Source organism: Biomphalaria glabrata, chromosome 18 (genome assembly GCF_947242115.1).
Source record: "Biomphalaria glabrata chromosome 18, xgBioGlab47.1, whole genome shotgun sequence".
Classification (NCBI taxonomy): domain Eukaryota; kingdom Metazoa; phylum Mollusca; class Gastropoda; family Planorbidae; genus Biomphalaria; species Biomphalaria glabrata.
The window spans coordinates 19552258-19575232 of NC_074728.1; the positions used below are offsets into that span (position 1 = coordinate 19552258).

Below are 22975 nucleotides of genomic sequence, written 5' to 3' on the forward strand. Positions count from 1 at the left end.
TATCTCTCTCCCTCTCTCCCTCCCTCTATCTCTAAATCTCTATGTTCTTCTCTCTCCATCTATCTCTATTTTCCTCTCCCTCCAACTCTCTCTACCTCTATCGTCATCTCTCTTCATTTCATTCCATCTGTCTTTATCTCACTATCCATATCTCCATCTCTGAAACTAAACATCTTTCTCCATCTCTGTCCCTCTCTTTCTATATTTATCTCAGTCTCTCTTCATCAATCTATTTCTCTTCATCTCTCGCCATCGTTCTCCCAATCACTCTCTAAATCTTACTCTTCATCTCAAACCTTCTCTGTCTCTCCATATCTCTCACCATCTCTCTCCTTCTCTCTTTACATCTCTCTCTATCTCTCCCCATCTGTCTTAATCTGTCTCCACATGACTCTCTCCACATCTCTCTCCATCTGTCTCAATCTTTCTTAATCTGTCTCCATATGACTCTCTCCCCATCTCTCTCAATCTGTCTTAATCTGTCTCCATATGACTCTCTCCACATCTCTCTCAATCTGTCTTAATCTGTCTTCATATGACTCTCTCCACATCTCTCTCCATCTGTCTCAATCTGTCTCCATATGACTCACTCCCCATCTCTCTCCATCTGTCTCAATGTCTCCATATGACTCTCTCCACATCTCTCTCCATCTGTCTCAATCTGTCTCCATATAACTCTCTCCCCATCTCTCTCCATCTGTCTCAATGTCTCCATATGACTCTCTCCACATCTCTCTCCATCTGTCTCAATCTGTCTCCATATGACTCTCTCCCCATCTCTCTCCGTCTCAATGTCTCCATATGACTCTCTCCACATCTCTCTCCATCTCTCAATCTGTCTCCATATGACTCTCTCCCCATCTCTCTCCATCTGTCTCAATCTGTCTCCGTATCACTCTCTCTCCATCTCTCTCTCTTTCCATCGTTCACTTTTCATCTCTCTCCATCTCTCGCTCCACTTTCTCTCTAACTTTCTCTTTCCATCTCTCTCTCTCTCTCTCTTTTCCTGCCTTCCATTCAGACGTCCACCATCTTTATATTTATTCGCATTTAGAAGATCATATGTAAATTTCCTTTTTATTTTCGGTCTACAGATGACATTGTTTACTTCGCATGGACCAACTGGCACTGCCCTAGAGGTTGTAATGACCAGAATGAAATCAGAGAGAGGTTGGATTCATTTTTGTTTGTCAGAAATAGTGCTACACTTTCTCTTTATTAGCCCTGTAAGTGTTAAATCACGTTTCCATCAGCAGAATTCTGAGATCATATACAAAATCACTGACCTAAACAACAAGCATCGTTTTTTACAATTTAGGAAATTAACATGCAGGGCCGGTCCTACAGCCCTATGCGAAACGAATTGCGCGTGGCCCAGCCTGGGTAGGGATAAGGATAATAAGTGAAAATTAAAATTTGATATTTGAAAATAAAATTTATCTTTGCATTTATTCATACTTTACTAAGTACAAAATCACTGTCAAATTAAGCAACAGTAGATGGCAGGTTTCAAACAAAAAGCCGATAAACACTCAGATCTGCCTTTTAGGTTTATTATTAACAAGCAAAATATCGTTTTTGATTTTTTGAAGAGGTGGAGATAGATTTAGATCTATATTTGTATGCCAGTGACTACTAAAATAAATTAAGTATTTGAATTTCTTGTTTAGGATAAAATTTGCATTATTATTTTTATTAAATGAAAGCTGACAATGCCTTTTTTTTTTTTTTAATCGCAAGTAGGATTGATGTTTTACATATTGAATGACATCCCGAAATGAAATTTGCATGAGTTTTCAGAATATTTTTAATAATTTCAGTAGATTTTAATGACTTTTTCGTATATTTTTCAATTTCAGGAGAATTCCAGGAACCCTTTAATAAAAAGTTAAAATGCTTTAATTTAATAATTCACACCTAGAATTCGCGCGGGAACTATGAAAGTGCGGGGTCCACTGCGGCCGCATAGGTTGCATTGGCCTAAGACCGGCCTTGATAACATGACATTGCCAAGCAGTGGTGTTTCCAAATAATATGTATAATACAATATTTTTGAATGCATGTATGGTAATGTTATGCAATGAGACATGCCAAAGTTTCATAACGTTCATTGTTGTCTTCCTTTTTTTACCCATTAAGTAGCATTTATTTCCTCTATTTCGAAATCAATGAAACCACCAATAATTAAATCCCTAATTGTTTGATTTTTTTTTTTATTGATTCATGTCTTTTGAGGCTCAATAAATAATTGTTTTTACTTGATTCGAGAATGGGAAATGGGAGAAAAAAAAGAATGTGCAAACTTTTTATCAGACAGACGCAGTTGACACCAGCTTTGTAAGAAAACAACAACAGATAACAATTTGTTTTTCAAAGATTTTGCAGAAACAATGAGAGTGCCGTCAACTGTAAGCAGCAGGTAGAAACTAGAAACTCAACTTGCACCAGTAGCGCTGACTGTCCTACATGTAAGTGCAAGAGTTTTCTGAGCCATGAGTTCGAGTCCATGTCCTTTCCCCTCCCCCCCCCCCCCTCACTTTTTTTTTATTTTTATAAATGTTTTGTTTTTATTGTTAGTCTAGATCTATAACAAATTTAATTTCATAACTGATGAAAACCTATTGATGCAACTATAGTTAGTAAATGCTTTTTTTTTTAAAGTATTTTTTCTATTTAGTTATTTTATGTAGCAGACGGTTAACGAGGGTCGGCCTTAGGCCAATGCAACTTATGCGACCGCAGTGGACCCGCGCTAATTCTAGGTGTAAATTATTAAATTAAATTTCCGCAGCCTAGCCCCCTGATTTACCAAAAGAAATCTTCTGAAATTGCAAAATATACGAAAACGTCATGGAAATCTTCGGAAATTATTAAAATCTTTTCAAAAATTAAAAAAAAAATATATTTTTCCTGAAATATAAAGACAAAATTAGTAATTTTGGGGTGTCATTCAAAATGGAGAACGCCAATCCTACGCGCGATGAAAAAAAAACTGCATTAAGCCATACCCGTAATTGTGGAATCTGTTAAAGAAGCTTCTCGCGCCTTAAACTAATGAAGAATTCCTTAAGGTCAACAATACTAGTAGATAGATTGAAACATTTGGTAATTCTTGATATTGAGCATGATCTATGTAGGAAATATAATTTTTATGATGTGCTGTATGACTTCGCTACACGCAAGGCTCGCAAAATAATTCTGTACGTAGTAAAGAATGAATATAAATACAAAGACTAATGTATTTTCTAACATAAACTCTTAATTTTCACTTATAATCCGTATCCCTACCCAAAACTGGGCCAAGCGAAATCCGTTTCGCTTAGGGTACCACAATGCTTAAGTCCGGCCCTGCTATTTAGTGAAGGGTGAATATACATAGTAGATTACTTGTTCTCCCTCAACCTCTTTTTTTTTTCGTAGGGTAACTCTAGTCCGTCCGACTTGCAGAAATAAAAGAGTGATCTTTCCTTTACTTCTTGCGTGTCCAAACACTTGAACCATGAAGAGAATTATATATATATATAGATAATGGGTGGACTCTACGTGTACCTAACTGAAAATACCGGTCTTCATAAGTTTTTGAGGAGGCGCACTGGCTGAGCAGTAAAGCGCTTGACTTCCGAACCGGAGGTCCCGGGTTCGAATCTTTGTGCAGACTTGGATTTTTTATTTCGGGATCTTTGGGCGCCTCCGAGTCCACCCAGCTCTAATGGGTACCTGACAATAGTTGGGGAAAAGTAAAACCGGGCGGTCGTTGTGCTGGCCACATGACACCCTCGTAGGCTACAGAAACAGATGACCTTTACATCATCTGCCCTATAGACCACAGGGTCTGAAAGGTAAACTTTAACATTTTTATTAGGATTTGAACTTGAAACCCATCTGAAGTGAATGTCTGAAGTCGCCTCTCAGTCGCCTTATAAAACGTGTTTCTAATACCGATAAAAGAAGAACATAATATATTGCAGTCCGCTGTGAGTTTTAACTGAGACAATTGTCGATGATACAGCCGATCTGCAACAGTGCCGTTCTTTAACAGGTCATACCAATCTGCTAAGAATGTTCTGGTGTTTACTTCGGACGGTTTCGAGAACAATGCGACACACGGTGCCGCCACTGCATTGAGGACGATGAAACAGTAAACCATTTTCTTTGTGGATCTCTCACTCTGCATGATTGGTGATCAGGACAAGGATTGCAAGGATGTGGGAGAGAGAGAGAGAGAGAGAGAGAGATAAAGAGAAAGAAAGAAAGAGATAAAGAGAGAGAAAGAATTAAAGAGATGAAGGGAGAGAAAGAGAGAGAAAGAAAGAGAGAAAAAGAGAAAGAAAGAGATAAATATAGAGAAAGAAAGAAACAGAGAAAGAGAGAGAAGGAGATAAAGAAAGAAAGAGAGAGAAAGAGAGAGAAAGAAAGAAAGAGAAAGAAAGAAAGAAAGAGAGAGAAAGAAAGAATGAAAGAGAGAAAGAGAAAGAAAGAAAGAGAGAGAAAGAAAGAGAGAAAGAACGAATGAAAGAAAGAGAAAGAAAGAAAGAGAGAGAAAGAAAGAAAGAGAGAAAGAAAGACAAAGAGAGAAAGAAAGAGAGAATGAAAGAGAGAAAGAGAGAAAGAAAGAGATGAAGAGAGAGAAAGAAAGAAAGAAATACAGAAAGGGAAAGAAAGAATTAAAAAAGAAAGAAAGAGAAAGAAAAAAGGAAAAAAGTGAGATAAAGAAAGAGAGAGAGAGAGAGAGAGAGAGAGAGAAAGAGAGAGAACTGGTCCATGTGCGTCAATGGGTCTGTTCTTGTTCGGGGACAGGTTGTCCTTATTAGCCCGCTTTTCTTCAACTTGCTTTAAGGAGTAATCTCAACAAGATCATTTACTAATAGGGTTCCTGATACGGTCCACGAAGATGTCTGCTAATTCAATTGTTCCACTTTTTTAGCTCGCAGAGGCCACATTGTCTATTGTGTTAGATCCATAGTCACTTAAGCTAGGGTTTTTAAATATTGTAATTTTGGTTACACAGTCGCTTAATCTTAAGCTATTTTCCATATTTTTTTCCTTTGTACTTTTGCGCTGTACTATTCTAAATAGTATTACTATTATTACCGTAATAATGCAATTATTATTACTGTTCTATGATAATTTAGCATACGCAGACTGTGAGGACTACAGTTGGGGTGTAGATTGTCGGAACAATTGCAAAAACTGTGCTCTCCCTTGCGACAAACGTACCGGAGTGTGCTTAATGTGCCGCCGTGGCTTCCATAAGCCCCAGGAATCATGCTCAGAAGGTAAGGATTCAAGAATCAAAATATAAAGCAATCCTTAAAAAAAAAAACGTATCTAAGGGAAACAAAGCCGTGCTTACAACCTTTTCAATCCATAATGTAAAAGTTATTTCCCTTATTCGATGTGAAAAAAATAACCAATAATTTATTAAATAATTTGTTATATCTTATTCGTTCATATTTGGTTAAGTAAAATGAATATTTTTTAAGGTAGTAACTTGATCGGAGAATGTGTGTGGGAGATATAGCGTCAACAATTATTTAGAGGGAAAAAACCCTACAAATTTAGCGATATATGTGAATACTGAATAATTAATTTCCATTGTTGGTATTAAAAAAAAATTACCAGTAGTTATTTCACTAATTGTATATTTAAAATAGATTCATGTCTTGTCTATGACAATAAATAATTGTGCAATGTTTCAACTTGATTCGTGGTCGAGAGGCCAAGCTTGAACTTGGCTTGGCTTGGCTCGAGGTTCGACACCCGACTCAGGCAGACTTGTGTTTACTGAGGCTGCACGGAAAACCAACTCCTAGATACCCCCTCCCCTCACTGGTTCACAAATGAGATTGGACCAAAAAGCGCTCTGAGCATGAATGTAGCGCTACATAAAAACTATAATATGGGAAAAATAACGTGTACACACTTTTACAAGTCAGATAGATAGAAAGACAGAGTGAGTTGTTATCATTTTTGCAAATGATTTATTTAGTTAGTTATTTAGTAATTTAGGAATAATGTTTCTTTTTAAGGTAAAACCAAACTCAGATTCTACATTCTTAGACTAATAAGCGTACAGGCATTAAATAACAAGAGCAACATGCTAGTCATTTTACATGCACAGCAAACACTAAAACCTATCTTTATTTCAAGTTATGTGTGTGAATTTTTTTTATTTTTTTTTTTGGGGGGGGGGGGGCATCTTAGAGTTTGTCTGAAAAAAAAAACTCCTTTTTTTACTACAATGTTTAAAAAAATGTTTTCTTTTGTTAAAATTTCACACTTTTAAATTGCTATAATTAATTGGATCTGTTAAAACAGCCTGCTCCAAGTATAGTTACGGACAAGACTGCACTGGGAAATGTCTGGAAAAGTGTCAAGATGACTGCACTGAAAGAGTTTTCGGCACTTGTCCAAGTAAGACTTTCCCTATTAACCTTTGACCTTTACTTTCTACTCCAATAGCTATAATAGCATATCTAATGTAATGTATATATAATGTAATGTATATATATATATATAAAAATATATTTTATTGTATCCCTGAATACACTATGTTTCTTTATTAAAATGAATTCGGAATAAGAAAAAGATGGCTGCTTGGTCAGTTGGTATGCGCTGTGGACAGTCATCTCGATTGTCGCGGGTTCGAACCCCTACCCGCCACTATACTAAACCTCTTGCGGAAGGCTGGGACTGTCGAAAAGTAAAGCAAAATAAAAACTCTGAATGATATAGCATATATATAATAATTATATACAAGATAAAAATACCTAATATATTTATGTCTATGTTATATAACCTGAACCTGGCTAATTAGGAAACAACGGTAAAGTTGCCCTTTCATGTGCTTGTTCCGACCTGGGCAGCCTCCACAACGGTGAGTTATTTCAGGGCGACTCATGAGTCTTCAGACTCCAAGGGCTTTTCGGGACTCTTCCCAGATCTCAAACAATGTTTCCTTTTCTGTCGTTAGGATCAGTGGCGTAGTTAAGGTGGGTGGACCGGAGTACAAATTTAAAAATCGCCACAGGCTCCTACTTGAGGGAGGGGGGGGGCTTAAATAATTGTCCGAAATTTTGTTTTTACATTAAGTATTACGCCATTATCTCATGTCATGATGTCCAATGTCAAACTGCAAAGGCCCCTAAAGAGGTCACGCTCCCCCGGGCCTCTAAATCCTTAGCTACGCCACTGGCTCGGATTGTAACTCGATCACACTCAAAGTGGAACAAAAATCTACAACTTGATACAAATAAATTATCTTAACTAATTAATACAAAATAACAACAACTTTAAAGCTTGAACAAAAAAAACAACCTTTACAAAACTTGATAGAGAAGAGATTTAGAAGAACCGAGAATTTGCTGAAAGTGTTGTGCTGTGAGCTCCTGACATGGCTTTGAAATAAATGAAAAACTGTCATGGAATCCACATATTGATGAAACTATAAAAAAAAATCAAACAAAGAATTAGGTTTTAGTAAAAGAAATTTCTATAAATCAAAAAAGAACATAAAACTAAAATGTTATTTAACCTTGGTTAGGCCAATAATAGAATATGCATCCTCCGTTTGGGACCCCTCAAGAAAACATTAGGAAACTGGAACAGACACAAAATAGAGCAGAGAGATCCATAACAAACGAATATTCACATTTGACTAGAGTAAATAAAACACTGAACCATAATCTTCAAATACAAAAAAAAATTTAATAAAATACTCTGAAAGGCACATTCCTTGTCCCATATGCTAGGACAAATGTGTACAAAAGCTCCTTCTTCCCTAGTTCTATTATAGCATGGAATGGGTTGCCAGAGCTAGCCAGGAAAACCAGTGACTTGGCAGAATTTAAGTCATTGGTTAATATGCATGACTAAATGCATGACGCGTAGGACGTAATCATCTTAATTTTTGAAGTAACGTCTGTATTATATAAGATAAGATAAGATAAGATGGACACATAAACGTACGTCTTTCAACAATTCAAAGAGACGCCAGGGGTTCATTAAGAATACTAAAATAAGTTTAATACAAGCAATCATAATGAACTGTAACTGTAAACAACGCAAACAAATGTTGAACTATTAAACATACAACAAACTATCAAAACTGCCTTCTACAGAACTTCTACTATTACTAGTCTAAAACTCAGACCTCTGACAACAAAAACAATTTTCAAGGGCCGTAACTCTACTTTAACTAACAGGCCAATGAAATCAAAACAAATAAACATAGAATTTGTTCTCACTTACAATTAAGATTCTCCTAAGAATTAAAAATTCTAACTATAAATACAATCACTACATATTGTATCGTTTATTTTCTTTCTACAGCTTCCCCCGACGGCGCCCATTTCTTCTTTTTCCTGTTTATGTTGCTTGTACCAAGTGCGGCGATGGCACTTTTCATTTTTAACAGGTAAGCAGCAAGGAGGACATATCGTTTCCACAAGGTAATAAATAGTTCAGGTCAGTTTGGATGCTTTACTATTGCCAGGTACCCATTAGCCTGGGCATGCTACCCTGCCTCATCGTGGCTCATCGGGTGGAAATGGTCGTGAGAGGGGACGGCTAGGCCAAAGGGTAGCAAAACAAGAAGGGAGTGCCTAACAGGGTGCAAGAGCTGGAAGTGAACGCATATCAAACTTAAGTTTAACCCCCAAGTCTCATCCCCCGCCAAACAGGGTGGCGGGAAGGAGGAACTCGCCGCCCACTTAAGGCCGGCGGAAGGGAGCTTTTGTTCGCTTTTGTTGGCTTTTAGAGTTCCAAGTGCGACGCACATCTCTACTAGACAATTTCAGATGGTACCCATTAGCGCGAGCACGCTACCCTGCCTCATCCTGGCGCCCAGGTGGAAACGGTCGTGAGAGGAGACGGCTAGGTTAAAGGGTAGCAAAACAAGGCTCCCGTGGGAGTGCCTAAGAGGGTGCAAGAGAATCCTCATTGCACTGTGCGTGGATGTCAAGGAGCTCCCACAGCGATCTGTCAACGTCCAGGCGCCGTCCCTCAAGGGGGGGGGCGTTACATCAATGGCGTGTCCCGCACGGTTATCCTGGTAGATCAAACTAAAAATGGCGGGTGTCCCAGTGGCGCAGCCTGAGGCCACGTCTCTAGTCCGCGAGTCCGGGGTGTCCACCGGAAGTGAATGCAAAACTAAACTTCGAGTTTATCCCCGAGACTCACCCCCCCCCCCCCCCGTCAGACAGAACGGCGTATGTGAGGTGTGCGCTGTTCATTCAGGTCGGTGGAAGGGAGCTCTTGTTCGCTTTTGATGGCCTTAGGGTTCCAAGTGCGATGCACAACTCTACATGACAATTTCAAATGGTACCCATTAGAGTTGGGTGGATTCGGGGGCGCCCTAAGAATTCAGAAATTCAAAGTCCCATTCTTCATTGAGGTTCGAACCCAGGACCTATCAGTTTGGAAACCAAGCGCTTTGCTACTCAATCACAACGCCTCCTTCATATATATATATACTTGAATTAAGGATTTTTAAATTATCCTCCTACTCCACGCCTTAGCTACGCCACTGATTTAATGTTAAAAACCTTCACCGATGTAACATTTGTATAGTAACTAAAACGTATCATTTGATATTTACAGCCAAAAGAGAGGCAGCGATTCCAGCACGCAAGCATTTCCTTTTTCCGAGAATCAGTTCTTCAAGAGTCTGCCAAGCAAGTCCTACACTTCTCAGACCACAGCGAAATCACAAGCATCGATAGCCACCGCTAAAAGTCAAAAGGATACCACAATTCCAAAACCAGCCCAACCACCTATTAAAGCCAAAGAAGCATCGTCCAGGACATTGTCTGCTATATCCAAGTTTGTCAAAGCAACCCCTTCCTTAAAGTCGAACTTCATCGCTCGAAAAACTGCCCGACCCACTCGCCACGCTGATGAAAAAGTCATCACAAAGTTTGTTAAGACAAGCCTGACCTCGAGTGTAGACTTGCCCAGAGGCAGTAAGGTAGCAAGCACCAAGAGCCTTAATCCATCAAACTCGAAACAATCTACTAGAAAGCACACCAAATCGATTTCTTCCATCATTCGACCTACCAAATCGAAGATTTCCATTCGCCGTTTGACAAAATCTATTGGTCCTGACGCGAAAGCGAAAAAATCAGCCATTTCCATTGGCCCATCCAGCAAATCGATGACAAATGTCCACAAATCCGCCAAGTCACTCAACTCGTTCGCGTCATCCACCTCGAAACTGGCGCAGTCAGACACAGGGACGATGGGGCCAGGAGAAAGTACAGTAGACAGAGACCCAACAGATGTCTCCCCAAGACCTGTCAAGAATATAAAAGAAAGAATGTTGACATACTTTCAGTTCTAAGGATTCTTTTTTTTTTTTACATTATTGTTTTTTATTTATATACCGCATTGCTAATTATGGATATATGGACTAGACGTTAAAGTGAAAACTGTAAGAGACCTGACAGAAAAAATCGGCTTTGTCCGCGAGATTTGGGCAAAAAATATATAAGTAACAGTTTGGTATGCATGCGTTTTCTACATTCTGAATGACGATGTTTTATTTCCAGATTTGTTGGTTCTGAAACAGAATATTAAATTAAATGTGAAGGCTTATTCGAAAAACTATGTAATACATTTGACACCCTTTAAGAGATTGTTTCTTACATAATTATAGCTGACGTTTCGCTAATATTGAAGACCGATCACTAAACTAAAATTTTAACAAATTTGAAACACAACTCGTTATTACATAATAAATGAATGAGTCTTGGCCGCTCCTTCTTATCCTTTTTATTTGTTACTATCTTACGACTTCTCAGACCAAAATAAAAATGTCCATAATATATGACAAATGAAATATTTTAAGAAACATGGCTAAAAGTACCCACTTTAGAACTTGCACTATATGGGGACAGATGTAGTAAAAGTTATGTGATTCTAAGGCCGACGCTTAACGGCCAACCACCTTATTTCTGCAACGTATGTCACAAAAGTAAGATTGACTTAGGGGGAAGATGGTTTCCTAAAAATCCGTAAGTTTAAAATCACGGTCATTTTCCCTGTTGGAACTCGAAACTCCCCGGTTCTGAAGACGAAGACTATATTACTCGGCCATTTCCAATTTTAAACCATCTGCTTTTAACGTTTTGTCTATTCGACTAGTTACCATTAGCACACGAGCTGCCAGAGTGTCTGAGCGTTTTGTCAAGTCTTAATTTTTTGCATGAGTACAAAAATAATAATTTTCATTCTCTTTTCTTTTTACAATAAAATATGTTTTTATTGCGCGTAGCTATCTATGTCTGAATAATCTAATAGATAACGTGAAATGCTTAGAAACATGATTTTAAAAACTCTAATAAGCAGACCTGATATTACCTATATTATAGAGCTTATACTATAACATATAATGCTAGTGTGTGTGAAGAATTATGCTGTAAACAATGTAACGCAAATTATTTGTTTTCAATTGTTGATTCCTAAAATAAACATAATTGTTGTTTAAGCACTGTTATTTATTAATTTTTTTTATTTGTTTTGTTTATTCTACATTACTTAAAGGAGCGGTAAAGCGCTGGCTTCTGAATCAGGATCCCGGGTTCAAATCCTGGTGAAGACTGGAATTTCTAATTTCTGGATCTTCGGGTGCCTCTGAGTCCACCCAGCTCTAATGGGTACCTGACGTTAGTTGGGGAAAAGTAAAGGCGGTTGGTCGTTGTGCTGGCCACATGACACCATAGACCACAAGGTTGTTTTTTTTCTACATTCCCACGCAAAATTACATTGTCGATATCTTACTTAGATCCTCCTGCGCTGTACTTCGCATTGTGCAGCAAGCTGTCTCTATAGAAAACTGTCACTGGCAAATGTCTGCAGCCTTTTCCCAGCCAGTCTTCACTGCTCTGAGGTTCCCTAAAAACACTGTGGCGCCAAGTTAGACGCGGACGTCCCTGTTTGCGCTTTTCTCCTATTGACCTCCATGTCGTTGCAACTCTTGGTACGCGTAATTCATTCTGTCGAAGGACATGTCCCGCAAACCTCATGCGACGCCCGGTAGCAACTACGTTACGTGGTGGCTTCCCAGCTCGACATAGAGTCACATTGTGACTCTCCGCAACTAACTCCTGGCAGAGTCACGTTGTGGCTCTATCTCCGCAATTGACTCCTGGCCGAGTCACATGTAGCATTTGCTCAATTTTCGTCAGATAACTTTCTTTATTTCGCTCTCTAGTTCTCTCTCTTTCTTTCTCTCTCCCTCTCACATCCTTGCAATCCTGATCACCCTTCATGCAGAGTGCGAGATCCACAAAGAAAATGGTTTACTGTTTCATCGTCCTCGATGCAGTGGCGGCACCGTGTGTCGCATTGTTCTCGAAACCGTCCGAAGTAAACACCAGAACATTCTTAGGCAGATTGGTATGACCTGTTAAAGAAGGGCTGTATCATCAATAATTGTCTCAGTTAAAACTCGGATTTCAACATATTATACTAATCTTATACTACTCTTTTATCGTTATTAGGAACACGTTTGATAATCTCAATATCGTGTTCAAGATACAGTGAGTTGATATAAGCTTGAGAAAGAGAAAGCTGAAACACTTGCCAAGTGTGGGAGAGCAAGCACACAATTAAACATTGCACTCTATCCAGAAGAAATGAAGAAACTAATAGTGAATAAAATAAATGAGAAATGGACAAGCTCTCATCCGAACCACAAGAAAGATGACGCCTATTATAAGCTATCCCGACAAGAACAACGTCTGATCTTTCGACTCAGGACCGGACACAACAGAATGACACAACATATGTTCCCGAATTTCAAAATTGGAACCAGTGAAATCAGCATATGTGGAGTGTTACTAGAGAATGCTGACCATGTCCTTCAAAACTGCATTCTTTACCAAGAGGCCAAAACAAGACAATGGCCCCAACACCCATATAGAAAGAAAACTATAAGGAGAGCTCCCTGATTTAGAAACCACTGCAGAGTTCATCGCATATATTGATCTAGTCCAGTGATGTCCGAAATAAGGTCCACGGGCCAGATCCGGCCCATGACGTTTTTTATCCGGCCCGCGAAACGTTGATCAAAGTATATAAAATTCCCTCCCTTTTTCCTACTAAAAGTTGAAAAATATACTTCACCTAAGTTAGGGCCCTGACGTTTCTCTGATGGATTGGTACAATTACATTCAACATTCGTAGGCATATGAAATGAGAGCGCCAAAGAAATTAATAAAAAGAACTCTGAATGTAGAATCTAACATGAATAGAGAACGGATCTTAACTATGTGGTGGAAGCCAACAAATTTGTTTTGTAAAGTTTGGCCGTTTAAAAAACAACAACATCTAAACGGATTATAAAACACATTTGACAATATCCTTGCTTTGAGCTGCGAATAAAAGATTGTTAAACTACGTATAGAGATTGGAAGAATGTTGGGAATATTGAGCAAAATGAGACAAGAAAAATGAGTGTGTTGGTAAAGCTACAATGTTGCACACATTATAAGTAAAGAAGTGACGCAGGTTTCCGACACGTTAAAAGAATATAAACTTGTAATATCCCATATTATTAATTAAGAAGAACATTAAGACCTATCTGTTTAAAACTTTTTTAGATTAACTGTCATTTTAGCTCTCGTGTTTTTTGTTTGTAATGTTATTACAGCGCCTTGAGCCTACATTTTGTTTGTTAACAGCGCTTTATAAATAAAATTACTAATGATTAATTAATTAATTAAGTAGGCCTACTAGATCAACAAATTTCTAATAAAATTGTTTATGGTCATTTTCATTTCGTTTTTGTACATTTTCGGTCATGTGGCCAGCGACACGAGTGTCGGACTTTAAAATGACCCTCAGGTCGAATTAGTTTGGGCATCACTGGTCTGGTCATCTGAACTCAACAATATAACAATCAGAACGAAGAAGAAGAAGATATAAGCTTTATAATAAAGACAAACTAAACCCTCCTTCATCAAAAGTACATTGTGTGTACCCCGTGTGTGTACATTGCTTAAAACAAAAACTAAGACATTAGAAGTGCTAATGGCCATATTACAAGATCTTCGGGGCTCGCAAAGACCTTCTTTCAGAGAAAGTACCAGGAAAAAGAAGAAGAGGCAGACAAAGAAAGCGATGAGAGGACAACATTAAAGAATTGACGTGCCTGCGATTGACAGAGGTTCTAAATAAGGCAAAAGACAGGGCGAATGGAGAAAGACGGTCGACGAGTCTTGCTTTGTGCCCCAACGGTCCAACAGACTAAGGGATAGGTAAAAGGTCAAGGTTATCATTTCATTAGGCAATCGTTTCCCCATAAGCATCGGCTGTTTGGCTTAGTGGCAAAAACCGCTTGGCTACTGATAAGGGGTTTGAGATCGAAACCAGACTTAAGCAGAGTAGTATTTGCTGGACGCCTAAAAGCAGCACGTGAACCTCCTCCCAGATACTCCTCCCAGATACTCCTCCCAGATACTCCTTTCCCTCATTGGTTTTCAAAGAAATTGGACCATAGCACACTGAGCAGGATATAAGTTGTTATAGTCTTTATTGTTATTATTATTATTATATTTCGCCCATCGTGGTTCGATGATGACCACTTTTGTTATCCAGGGGGCTGAGGGCTTTGCACTGGGGTTTTGTGCCTCCTCATTTGGCTGGTGAGATCTATGTGAGCCCGGAATGCTCGGCTGCACACTGGGGCAGGTTATTTCCGCTGGAGCTAGTGTCACTGGCCTTTCTTTTCTTCTCTGGCGCTTTTCACAGCGAGGCCATGATGTGCTTCTGTCTCCCAGGTGGCTGGGTCAATGCCGAAGCCATCGTACGCTATACAAAAACAATTAAAAAAAAAAAAAATTAATTTCAAGCTCTAGCATTATACGCATTATAAAGGCTAGCTGTTTAAAATACAAAACTGATTTTAGTATCATTACACATGATTCTCTTGGTCTTACTGGTGTGCACAAATAACAGGAATGCACTCATTTGCACAATTAAAATGGTTAAATTTGTTTCGTTGTAAAAGGAAAAAATTCAAATTTTTAAGTGCACAACCAAAACAAAAAAAAAATTAAATAAATAATTAGACTATATTTGTCTCTGAATCTCTTACACAACATGAAAGGGTTTGCCTTGCCTTTTTGTACTCATTGACTATTTGACCTGTGCGTACAACCGATCGAAGTCATTTATCGAATAATGTAAATCTATATGTAGATTCTATAGGCTTAAAATGTGCTAGTCAGGTCATTTAAATCTAGATCTACATTTAATCATTTAAAATTTAGATTTGACATATTTATTATTTATCATATTATTTTAACTATCAAGTTATCGTTGAGGAAATATATCGATATATATGAAGAGAGAGATAATAGTAGATAATGCAAAATAACGAAACGCAGGCGCACTAAAGGCAGACCACAAGTACTGTAGCTTGATGACGTAGCGGCAGATCAACAACAGCGGACAGTCCAGGCATGGGACGTAAAGTCCAGGATATAGATCTATCAGAATGGTGGGATAAGATGAAGTAAACTATAGCGCCTTAGGGATGGATAGAATAGTAGATATTGCTTAAATTTAATTATACTATTAGCTTTAGATCTAGCTAAATGTAACATTTTCGACAATCGATTATAATAATTGTAGACAGAATTTAGTTTTGACCCCAGTGTTTGAGCTCTTATTAACTACAATATGCTTGCTTCCAAAGGTATGCGTCTTGTGCAGCTGTGAGAATTTGTCCGATTCCTGGCCTTCAAGTGTGGTTCAGATATTTGGTCCAGCAGAACTGTTAAAACCAGCTGGTGAAGGAACAAAGGTGAGTATCGAGTGTCTAGCGGTTAAACCAGAAAGGGAAGGAGAAGCTTGTTAAACTTGGTAAGCGATGCAGTGTGACTGTGTAGTTTAAATTCCCTCGTTGTGAGTATATAAAGTATGCCTGATCATATAGCCAAGCCCTCAGAACTCACTGGAAATATATTTTTAGTACTATGAAACGAAGATGCCTTGCAAAGTCTGAGAGATAGACCGGAAGACGCGCATGTAGATGCCTGTAAGAGACTTTAACCAACCACATCCGGACAACTTTGAATATCTGTGCTGGGTGTGGCAACGAGAAACACTAAACTTCTACTTAAAGACAATTATTATTATTATTATAATAAGGTTTAAGTTTAAGGAATAAGATCATTAAATTATTTTGTTTCTTTGGAAAGCAGCCATTTTTTTCTAGTTCCTAGAGGACATCTGCAATGTTCATCTTCCTGTATTTAATGATCTTCGTCAAGCGTAGTTTAGGTATGTTAAAAAATTAACTCAAAACCTTATTTAGATCAATTTTAGGTGTAAGCTTTTTTTTTTTACGGAGGTCATATCAGCTCACTCTGTCTGTCTGGTATAATTATATTCATGTTATTTCTCCCACACCATTATAGGATGAAGTTTAAACTTAACACTATTATTTTTTTCTCTAAACTAACAATACATGAATCGATAAAAAATAAACTTTGCTAATTAATAAATTAATTACTAGTTATTAATTATTTCGTTTCATATCGAAATACATACCACTTTTTGAGTGATTTAGCTGTATTTGTGGAGTTATATCCCTTATTACGTTTTGTTTGCGTTATTTCCCCTCCCCCTTTTTTTTTTTGCCCATTGTCGGATAAAGTTGAAATTTTGCACACATAGTCCACAGCCGTTCACCATACAAAGTTCAATTAAATAATTAACCTATTAGTTATAAATTATTGATAATTAATTAATTTTCTTTTATCTTTAAAGGGAGATTATTCCTGTAATATTGAAATAAATGGCATATTTTTTTGTGTGGTTATTCCCCTTTAAATAAGCTTTTAGATTAGAATATATTCTAAATGTGTGTAGTCCCCGTGTGAAATGTTTCAGCTGTCAGTACCAACGAAGGGAAAGAGTTTGTCATCTCGACCCCTTCCTCCATACTAAACCATGACGCCTTCAATATGTTCCCGAGACTGACGCTCACCATGGTGTCAGCGGATGACTGCCAGGTAGGCTGGATAAACGTAGAGATAGAGAGAGAAAATGAGAGAGAGAGGGGTGGAGGTGAGGAAGAAGAAGAGAGAGGGATAGAGAGGGAGGAAGAGATGAAAGAGTAAGTGAAGAAACACTGGAGGGTTGGAGAGAGAGAAGGAGAGACAGAAGGAGAGACAGAAGGAGAGACAGAAGGAGAGACAGAAGGAGAGACAGAAGGAGAGATAGAAATAAAATGAAATCAAGTTTAAAAAAAAAACAAAACAAAAATAATAGGAAGAAAACAAAATTGTACAACACTTAGATTGAAAAAATAATGATTATTGTTAATTGTATTCTTATACAAGTTGAAACAGGGAGAAGGGAGAGGAACTAACCATAAGATATGTTCATTGTATGTTCACTCACCGATCATCATCCCAGTGGCGCTACAGCCCATGGAGGGCTCTGGCCTGCTTTAACACATCCTTCCATTCAGAACTCTCCTGGGCCTTTCGTCTCCACGCCCTAACCCCAAGCTGCTTCAGATCTGCTTCCAGGTCATCTATCCATCGCATTCGGGGTCTGCCTTTGGGTCGCCTGCCTTTTGGTTTTTGCCTGTATACGATTTTCGCCCCTCTGTTGTCTGACATTCTTTCAAGGTGACCTGCCCAACGTAGTCTGTTCTTTTTTATTTCGTTCACTATTGGTGGGTCTTCATATAATTGATATAACTCATGGTTAGTGCGTGTCCTCCACCCTGTTTCATCCTGTATGGCACCATAGATTGTATGTTCACTCACCGATAGTGACATAAATAAAATAAAACAGACTACGTTGGGTAGGTCACCTTGAAAGAATGTCAGACAACAGAGGAGCAAAAAAAAAAATAAATTAAAAAAGGCAAGCGACCCAAAGGCAGACCCCGATTGCGATGGATTGATGATGTGGAGGCAGGTCTACAACAGCTTGGGGTTAGGGGGTGGAGACGAAAGGCCCAGGAAAGATCTGAATGGAGGGATGTGTTGAAGCAGGCCAGAGATCTCCATGGCTCGTAGCGCCACTGGAATGAACGGAATTGATATACCGATTCAAAGGAAGGATTTGGTCCCTAGGTCGTGGTTTAGGCATAACCCACATAGCTCTTAAGCTCCAGAGCGCAACAATGTCTAAAGCCTTGTTCGTTTTGTTTCTAGGTCAGGATACTAACCCACTGGGCATTAAATCCGGATCTTATCACTAACACCACGATCGACTTGCCTGCTGACAAGGCCAAGGTCTTCGTCAAGAACTATAACTATTTTGGGTGGGTGTACTTATGGCTTACTGAGAACTCGCAAATATGTACTGGGTGCTGCTCTGAATCAGGACCTGACGTCGACCCCTAACTCTGAGCAAATTCTATCTATCTATCTATCTATCTATCTATCTATCTATCTATCTATCTATCTATCTATCTATCTATCTATCTATCTATCTATCTATCTATCTATCTGTCTATCTATCTATCTATCTATCTATCTATCTATCTAAATTGTGCCGATATGCCTAAACTCAAAATTAAATCAAATCTATCTATCTATCTGTATATCTGTCTGTCTGTCTGTCTGTCATTTAACTTACTATTTATTTTTAAAACTATAAAAACGAATGCCCGAAATATCAATACATGTACTTATATACAGGGCCGGATTTGTGGGAGGGCAATTTTTTTGTTATCTAACCTCTTTCTTTGTTTCGCATTTTAACTTTCTCAATACTTAATTTCATATCGATCAGGGAAAAATGTGGCATTTTACTTGGTTACGAAATAAAAGCTTTACCCTGTAATCAAGAGATGCTAAATTATTTCCATAATTAAATACAGAACAGAACAACAGTTCTGTATAAATTGTCCTACATTTCAAGCACTGACTTCAAAAAATACTTAAATGAATGTAAACATTTGAGCAGTCACATTGCTAAGACTTTTATTAATGCCAATATGAGGCATTATTTTTTATCCAAAAACTGAAATGGAAAACGACTGGATAAAAGTTTTGCAAGACTGTAGTGGCTTTTTAGTTAAATCGCTATGGACAATGATATTTAGAACTATATAACAGAACCAATAAGCTATCCTTAGGATTGAAAGTTGCTTTCCGATCTCTCAATTTCGTTATAGCAAAAATGTTTCCAAAATTAGTTCACATAAATATCATCTTTCCGTGACAAATCATTCAACCGAGCGAGCCTCGGTAACCAGGTACTATTATAATATAGCACAGACAATAATATCAGGACATATAGATGGCGCCTATACCTAAAAATATATTATGGCCTTTTCTTTTATAAAGTAAAGTCCGTATTTTATTAATATAAGAAGGTAAATTCGACCCTCTATACATTTAGAAGATAAATCCGGCCCTCTATATTTAAGAATATAAATCTGGCCCACTATAAATAAAGAAGATAAATCCGGCAACCTACAAATTTATTCTCTTTCCTCAGGTTAGAAAGCGCCAATGGTGTGAGATGGGTGTATCGCTTGATAGGGACTCAACCCTTTGCAGTCTTGGTGACCATGATGGAAAATGCCAACCTCCTAGAAACGTTTACGGCCCTGCCTGTCATAGGCTGGGGAAAAAAATACTTCGTAGTTACTCTAGAGTAAGGCACGCATTTTCGTAATTACTCGTTGAAACCATGCAAATCATAACATAAAACATTTTTAGCGAACATTTTCTGGAATAGATTTGTAACATAAAATTATGTTGACGCATTTTTAAAATTCTAGAATCTAAGGTCAGGGTTCAATTGCTAAGTCTCAAAGGTCGGAGCTAAATATTTTGTGTTCAAAGGTCGTGGTTCTGTACTGGATTTTATATATAGACCACAATAGTTCTTCCTTGGCCCCTCTCGCGATAAATTCAAAGCAAATTACCAAATGAAATTTTTTTAATAGGGAGGAGAGCGGATAACTGAACAGCTTTAAGTCGAATCTTTATGGCCTCAAACACCAATATCAAACATAAGCCCCCCGTTCTGAATTAGAGGAAACCAACTGACCATCTCTCCGTCTGCTGATTGCCAACTTTCTGAAACGTGAAAGAAGGGATGAAAAATTATCAAATGAGGCAAAGGAAGTAAAGTTAAAGTTGCCCCTTTCAGACCTTGCGGGCAGATGATGTTAAGGTCACCTTTTTCTTTGGCCAATGGTTAACGAGCAGGGTGTTATGTGTCCAGCACAACGTCCAACCGCTTTTTAATTTCCCCAACTTAAGTCAGGTACCCATTAGAGATGGGTGGACTCAGGGGAGCGCCCTAAGAAACCCAATTTCAAAATCCCAGTCTTCATCAAGATTCAAACCCAGGGCCACAGGTTCGGAAGCCAAGAGGTTAACCACTCAGCCACATAGCCCCCAGATGTGTGAGGCTGAGCACGTTTCTATGAGACCATCTTGCATAATACAAATTATTGTGAAGGGTCGGTGAAAATGTTATATTTTTTTTATATAGATCTATACAAAGCTCATATTAACTCGCTACTTTAAGTTGGCTATCTGGGTAGATTCTTTTTACACATGATTTATCCCACTTCCCATTCTAGGATCAAGTTGAAACTTTGCACGATCACTCATTATCGAAGAAAATTCACAAATCCTTTAAAAAAAAAAAAAAATAACCAACCACTGGTATTAATTATTTTGTTTGATTCGGACGAAGGAAATTATTTTTTTTTTTTATATTCGGAGATATCGCGCGAGGTATTTTGGTATTTTGTACTTGTACGTTACTGTCCACGTTACTTCTCTTAAGTCCATTCTGGGATGAAGCTAAAAATGGTGACAATAATTATTTTAAAAAAAAGAACCAAAAAAAAAACCACAGTTATTTTAATTAATTAATTATTCTTAATTAGTTATTTTGTTTGGTTTCGAAAAATAGGAAATAACTTCTAAACTAGTAAGATATATAATCGTAAATGTTTAGTTCGCCCCTTGAATAAAAGCATTGATGTTACATTTTGTTTTTTAAAAAGTGTTTTTGTGTATTTTATTCAGAAAATTTGGCCATGCATTGAAAATTTTCGCTTCGGCCACGATGGAAGTTTCACGGGTTCATATCAAAATTTAAAAGATGTAAAATACCCACAGATTGAACCAAAAGTCAAATATCTAAGAATGCTCGAGTGAATCTCATTTCGTGTGATACGTGGGTAGAATGTCTGTCATCACACAAACAACTGAATAAAGAAGGACATGTACTGTCAAAATAACACGATTATTTCCCTTTTTTTTTCAACTAGCTAGAGAGATACCATCATACAGACTTCAATTATGAAGCTGTAATGTCATCATCAGTCTTGTATCCTTAATCTTATCTTAGAAACAAAGAACAATACATATGAATATACTGTGCTTTGGTGTGTCTACTTATACTAATCGTAGTTGTATCAATACGTTTGGCTCAGTCATGTGTTTAAATTTGGTAAAATAGTGTTGTAGGCTAATCTAATCTGACTTCGACTATGTATCAATTATTAATTAATATTAGCCACAGAACATTACAAGTTGAATATAGCTGATAACAACATTCAGTTCTATAAATTGAGACTTTATTAACCACTGGGAAATCCGTCTAGTCTTCCTAACATAACGCCATGTGGGTCTCTTGTTCGCCTAAGTCAGAGGTTCTCAAGCTGTAGGTCGCGACCACCTTGGGGGTCAAATGACGATTTTGCAGGGGTCGCCTAAGACCAACAGAACTATGGATTACGATTTTTATAACATTATCGAAAGCGCTGTTACTTTAGAATATTTACGGTTGGGGGTCGCCACATGGTGGGGAATAGTAAAAAGGGTCGCCGAGCTGAAAAGGTTGAGAACCGCTACGTCTACTACGTCATTAGTCTGTCTTACTACGTCACTACTTTTACCGTCGCTAAAACTATACACAATATATTTATCTAACAAAACAAACCTACTCTCCAATCCTAACCCTAACCCTAACCCTTGGTCTCTTGTTCGCCTAAGTCTACTACGTCATTAGTCTGTCTAACTACGTCACTACTTTTACCGTTGCTAAATCTATACACAATATATTTATCTAATAAAAATAACCTACTCTCTAAACTAGTACATTACAATAGACTAAGAATAATAATTCTGTGCGATTAGAAATTGTTTTTGTTTAGCGCAATTTCATGTTTTTAGCTTTCTCAATACACTAGGATCCTATCACTTGCCTGGACCAGTTGGAAAGGACCAGTAGGAAAGGGGTGGGGGAGGGTAGAATGAAAGGGGTATATAGGGGTATAGGCTTTTAAAATGTATTTATAAAAAAAACGCGAGAGGATGAATTCAATCTCAGCCTCCTCAATCCAATACTGTAACAACTGCGCCAAGGAGCTACTTATGGAAACATGTTATATAGTTATTTACAAACTTTTTTTTTTCTACAAACAATAAAGGGAACTAATTCAACTCATATAACCTTATCAGTCAAGTAATTTTTAGCGGCCCCCGAAAGGGGAAAAGACGCTATTAGTTTTGTGCGAAATGTCTGTCCGTCTGTCCGTCCGTCCCGTTTAGATCTCGTAAACTAGAAAAGATATTGAAAATCCGACATCACAATATTTTAGACCATTCAAAGTTCTGATGCAACGGCTACTTTTTTTTTTCCTGAAAGCGAAAAATCTAATTTTTAAAATCAGTTATGCAAGCAGTTTTATAAAGAGAAAAATCTAATTAGTATGCATTATAAGTTAGACCTAGATTAAAACAAATACTAATCTTATAAACTTCATTTTCTTAAACTTTCTCAATATGGACGCACTAGTAACATTGAAATAAAGAATTGACCTTTAGTAAACAATTACATTATTTATAAGACTTCAGTTAGATCAGGAGAGTCTCGGTAAAGCGCTTAGCCTCCGAACCGAGGGTCCCGGGTTCGAATCCTGGTGAAGACTGGGATTTTCAACTTCGGAATCCTTGGGCGCCTCTGAGTC

General features: G+C 37.9%; 2 protein-coding genes across 2 annotated transcripts in view; both read left to right on the forward strand.

Moving 5' to 3' along the window:
• Positions 1 to 10670, forward strand: part of LOC106050639 (uncharacterized) — a 32188-nt gene extending 21518 nt beyond the window's left edge. The window contains exons 16-21 of the mRNA XM_056017650.1: positions 1095 to 1170; positions 2377 to 2468; positions 5133 to 5276; positions 6319 to 6414; positions 8332 to 8416; positions 9601 to 10670. Coding sequence (XP_055873625.1) covers positions 1095 to 1170; positions 2377 to 2468; positions 5133 to 5276; positions 6319 to 6414; positions 8332 to 8416; positions 9601 to 10339 — 1232 coding nt within the window. The 3' untranslated portion in view covers positions 10340 to 10670. The remainder of the gene's footprint in view (positions 1 to 1094; positions 1171 to 2376; positions 2469 to 5132; positions 5277 to 6318; positions 6415 to 8331; positions 8417 to 9600) is intronic.
• A 4393-nt stretch (positions 10671 to 15063) lies between these two features.
• LOC106065198 (uncharacterized) overlaps positions 15064 to 22975 on the forward strand; it is a 44267-nt gene continuing 36355 nt past the window's right edge. Inside the window, exons 1-6 of the mRNA XM_056017870.1 lie at positions 15064 to 15185; positions 15701 to 15867; positions 16209 to 16287; positions 16900 to 17021; positions 18180 to 18289; positions 19474 to 19632. Of these exons, the coding sequence (XP_055873845.1) occupies positions 16242 to 16287; positions 16900 to 17021; positions 18180 to 18289; positions 19474 to 19632 (437 nt within the window). The 5' untranslated portion in view covers positions 15064 to 15185; positions 15701 to 15867; positions 16209 to 16241. The remainder of the gene's footprint in view (positions 15186 to 15700; positions 15868 to 16208; positions 16288 to 16899; positions 17022 to 18179; positions 18290 to 19473; positions 19633 to 22975) is intronic.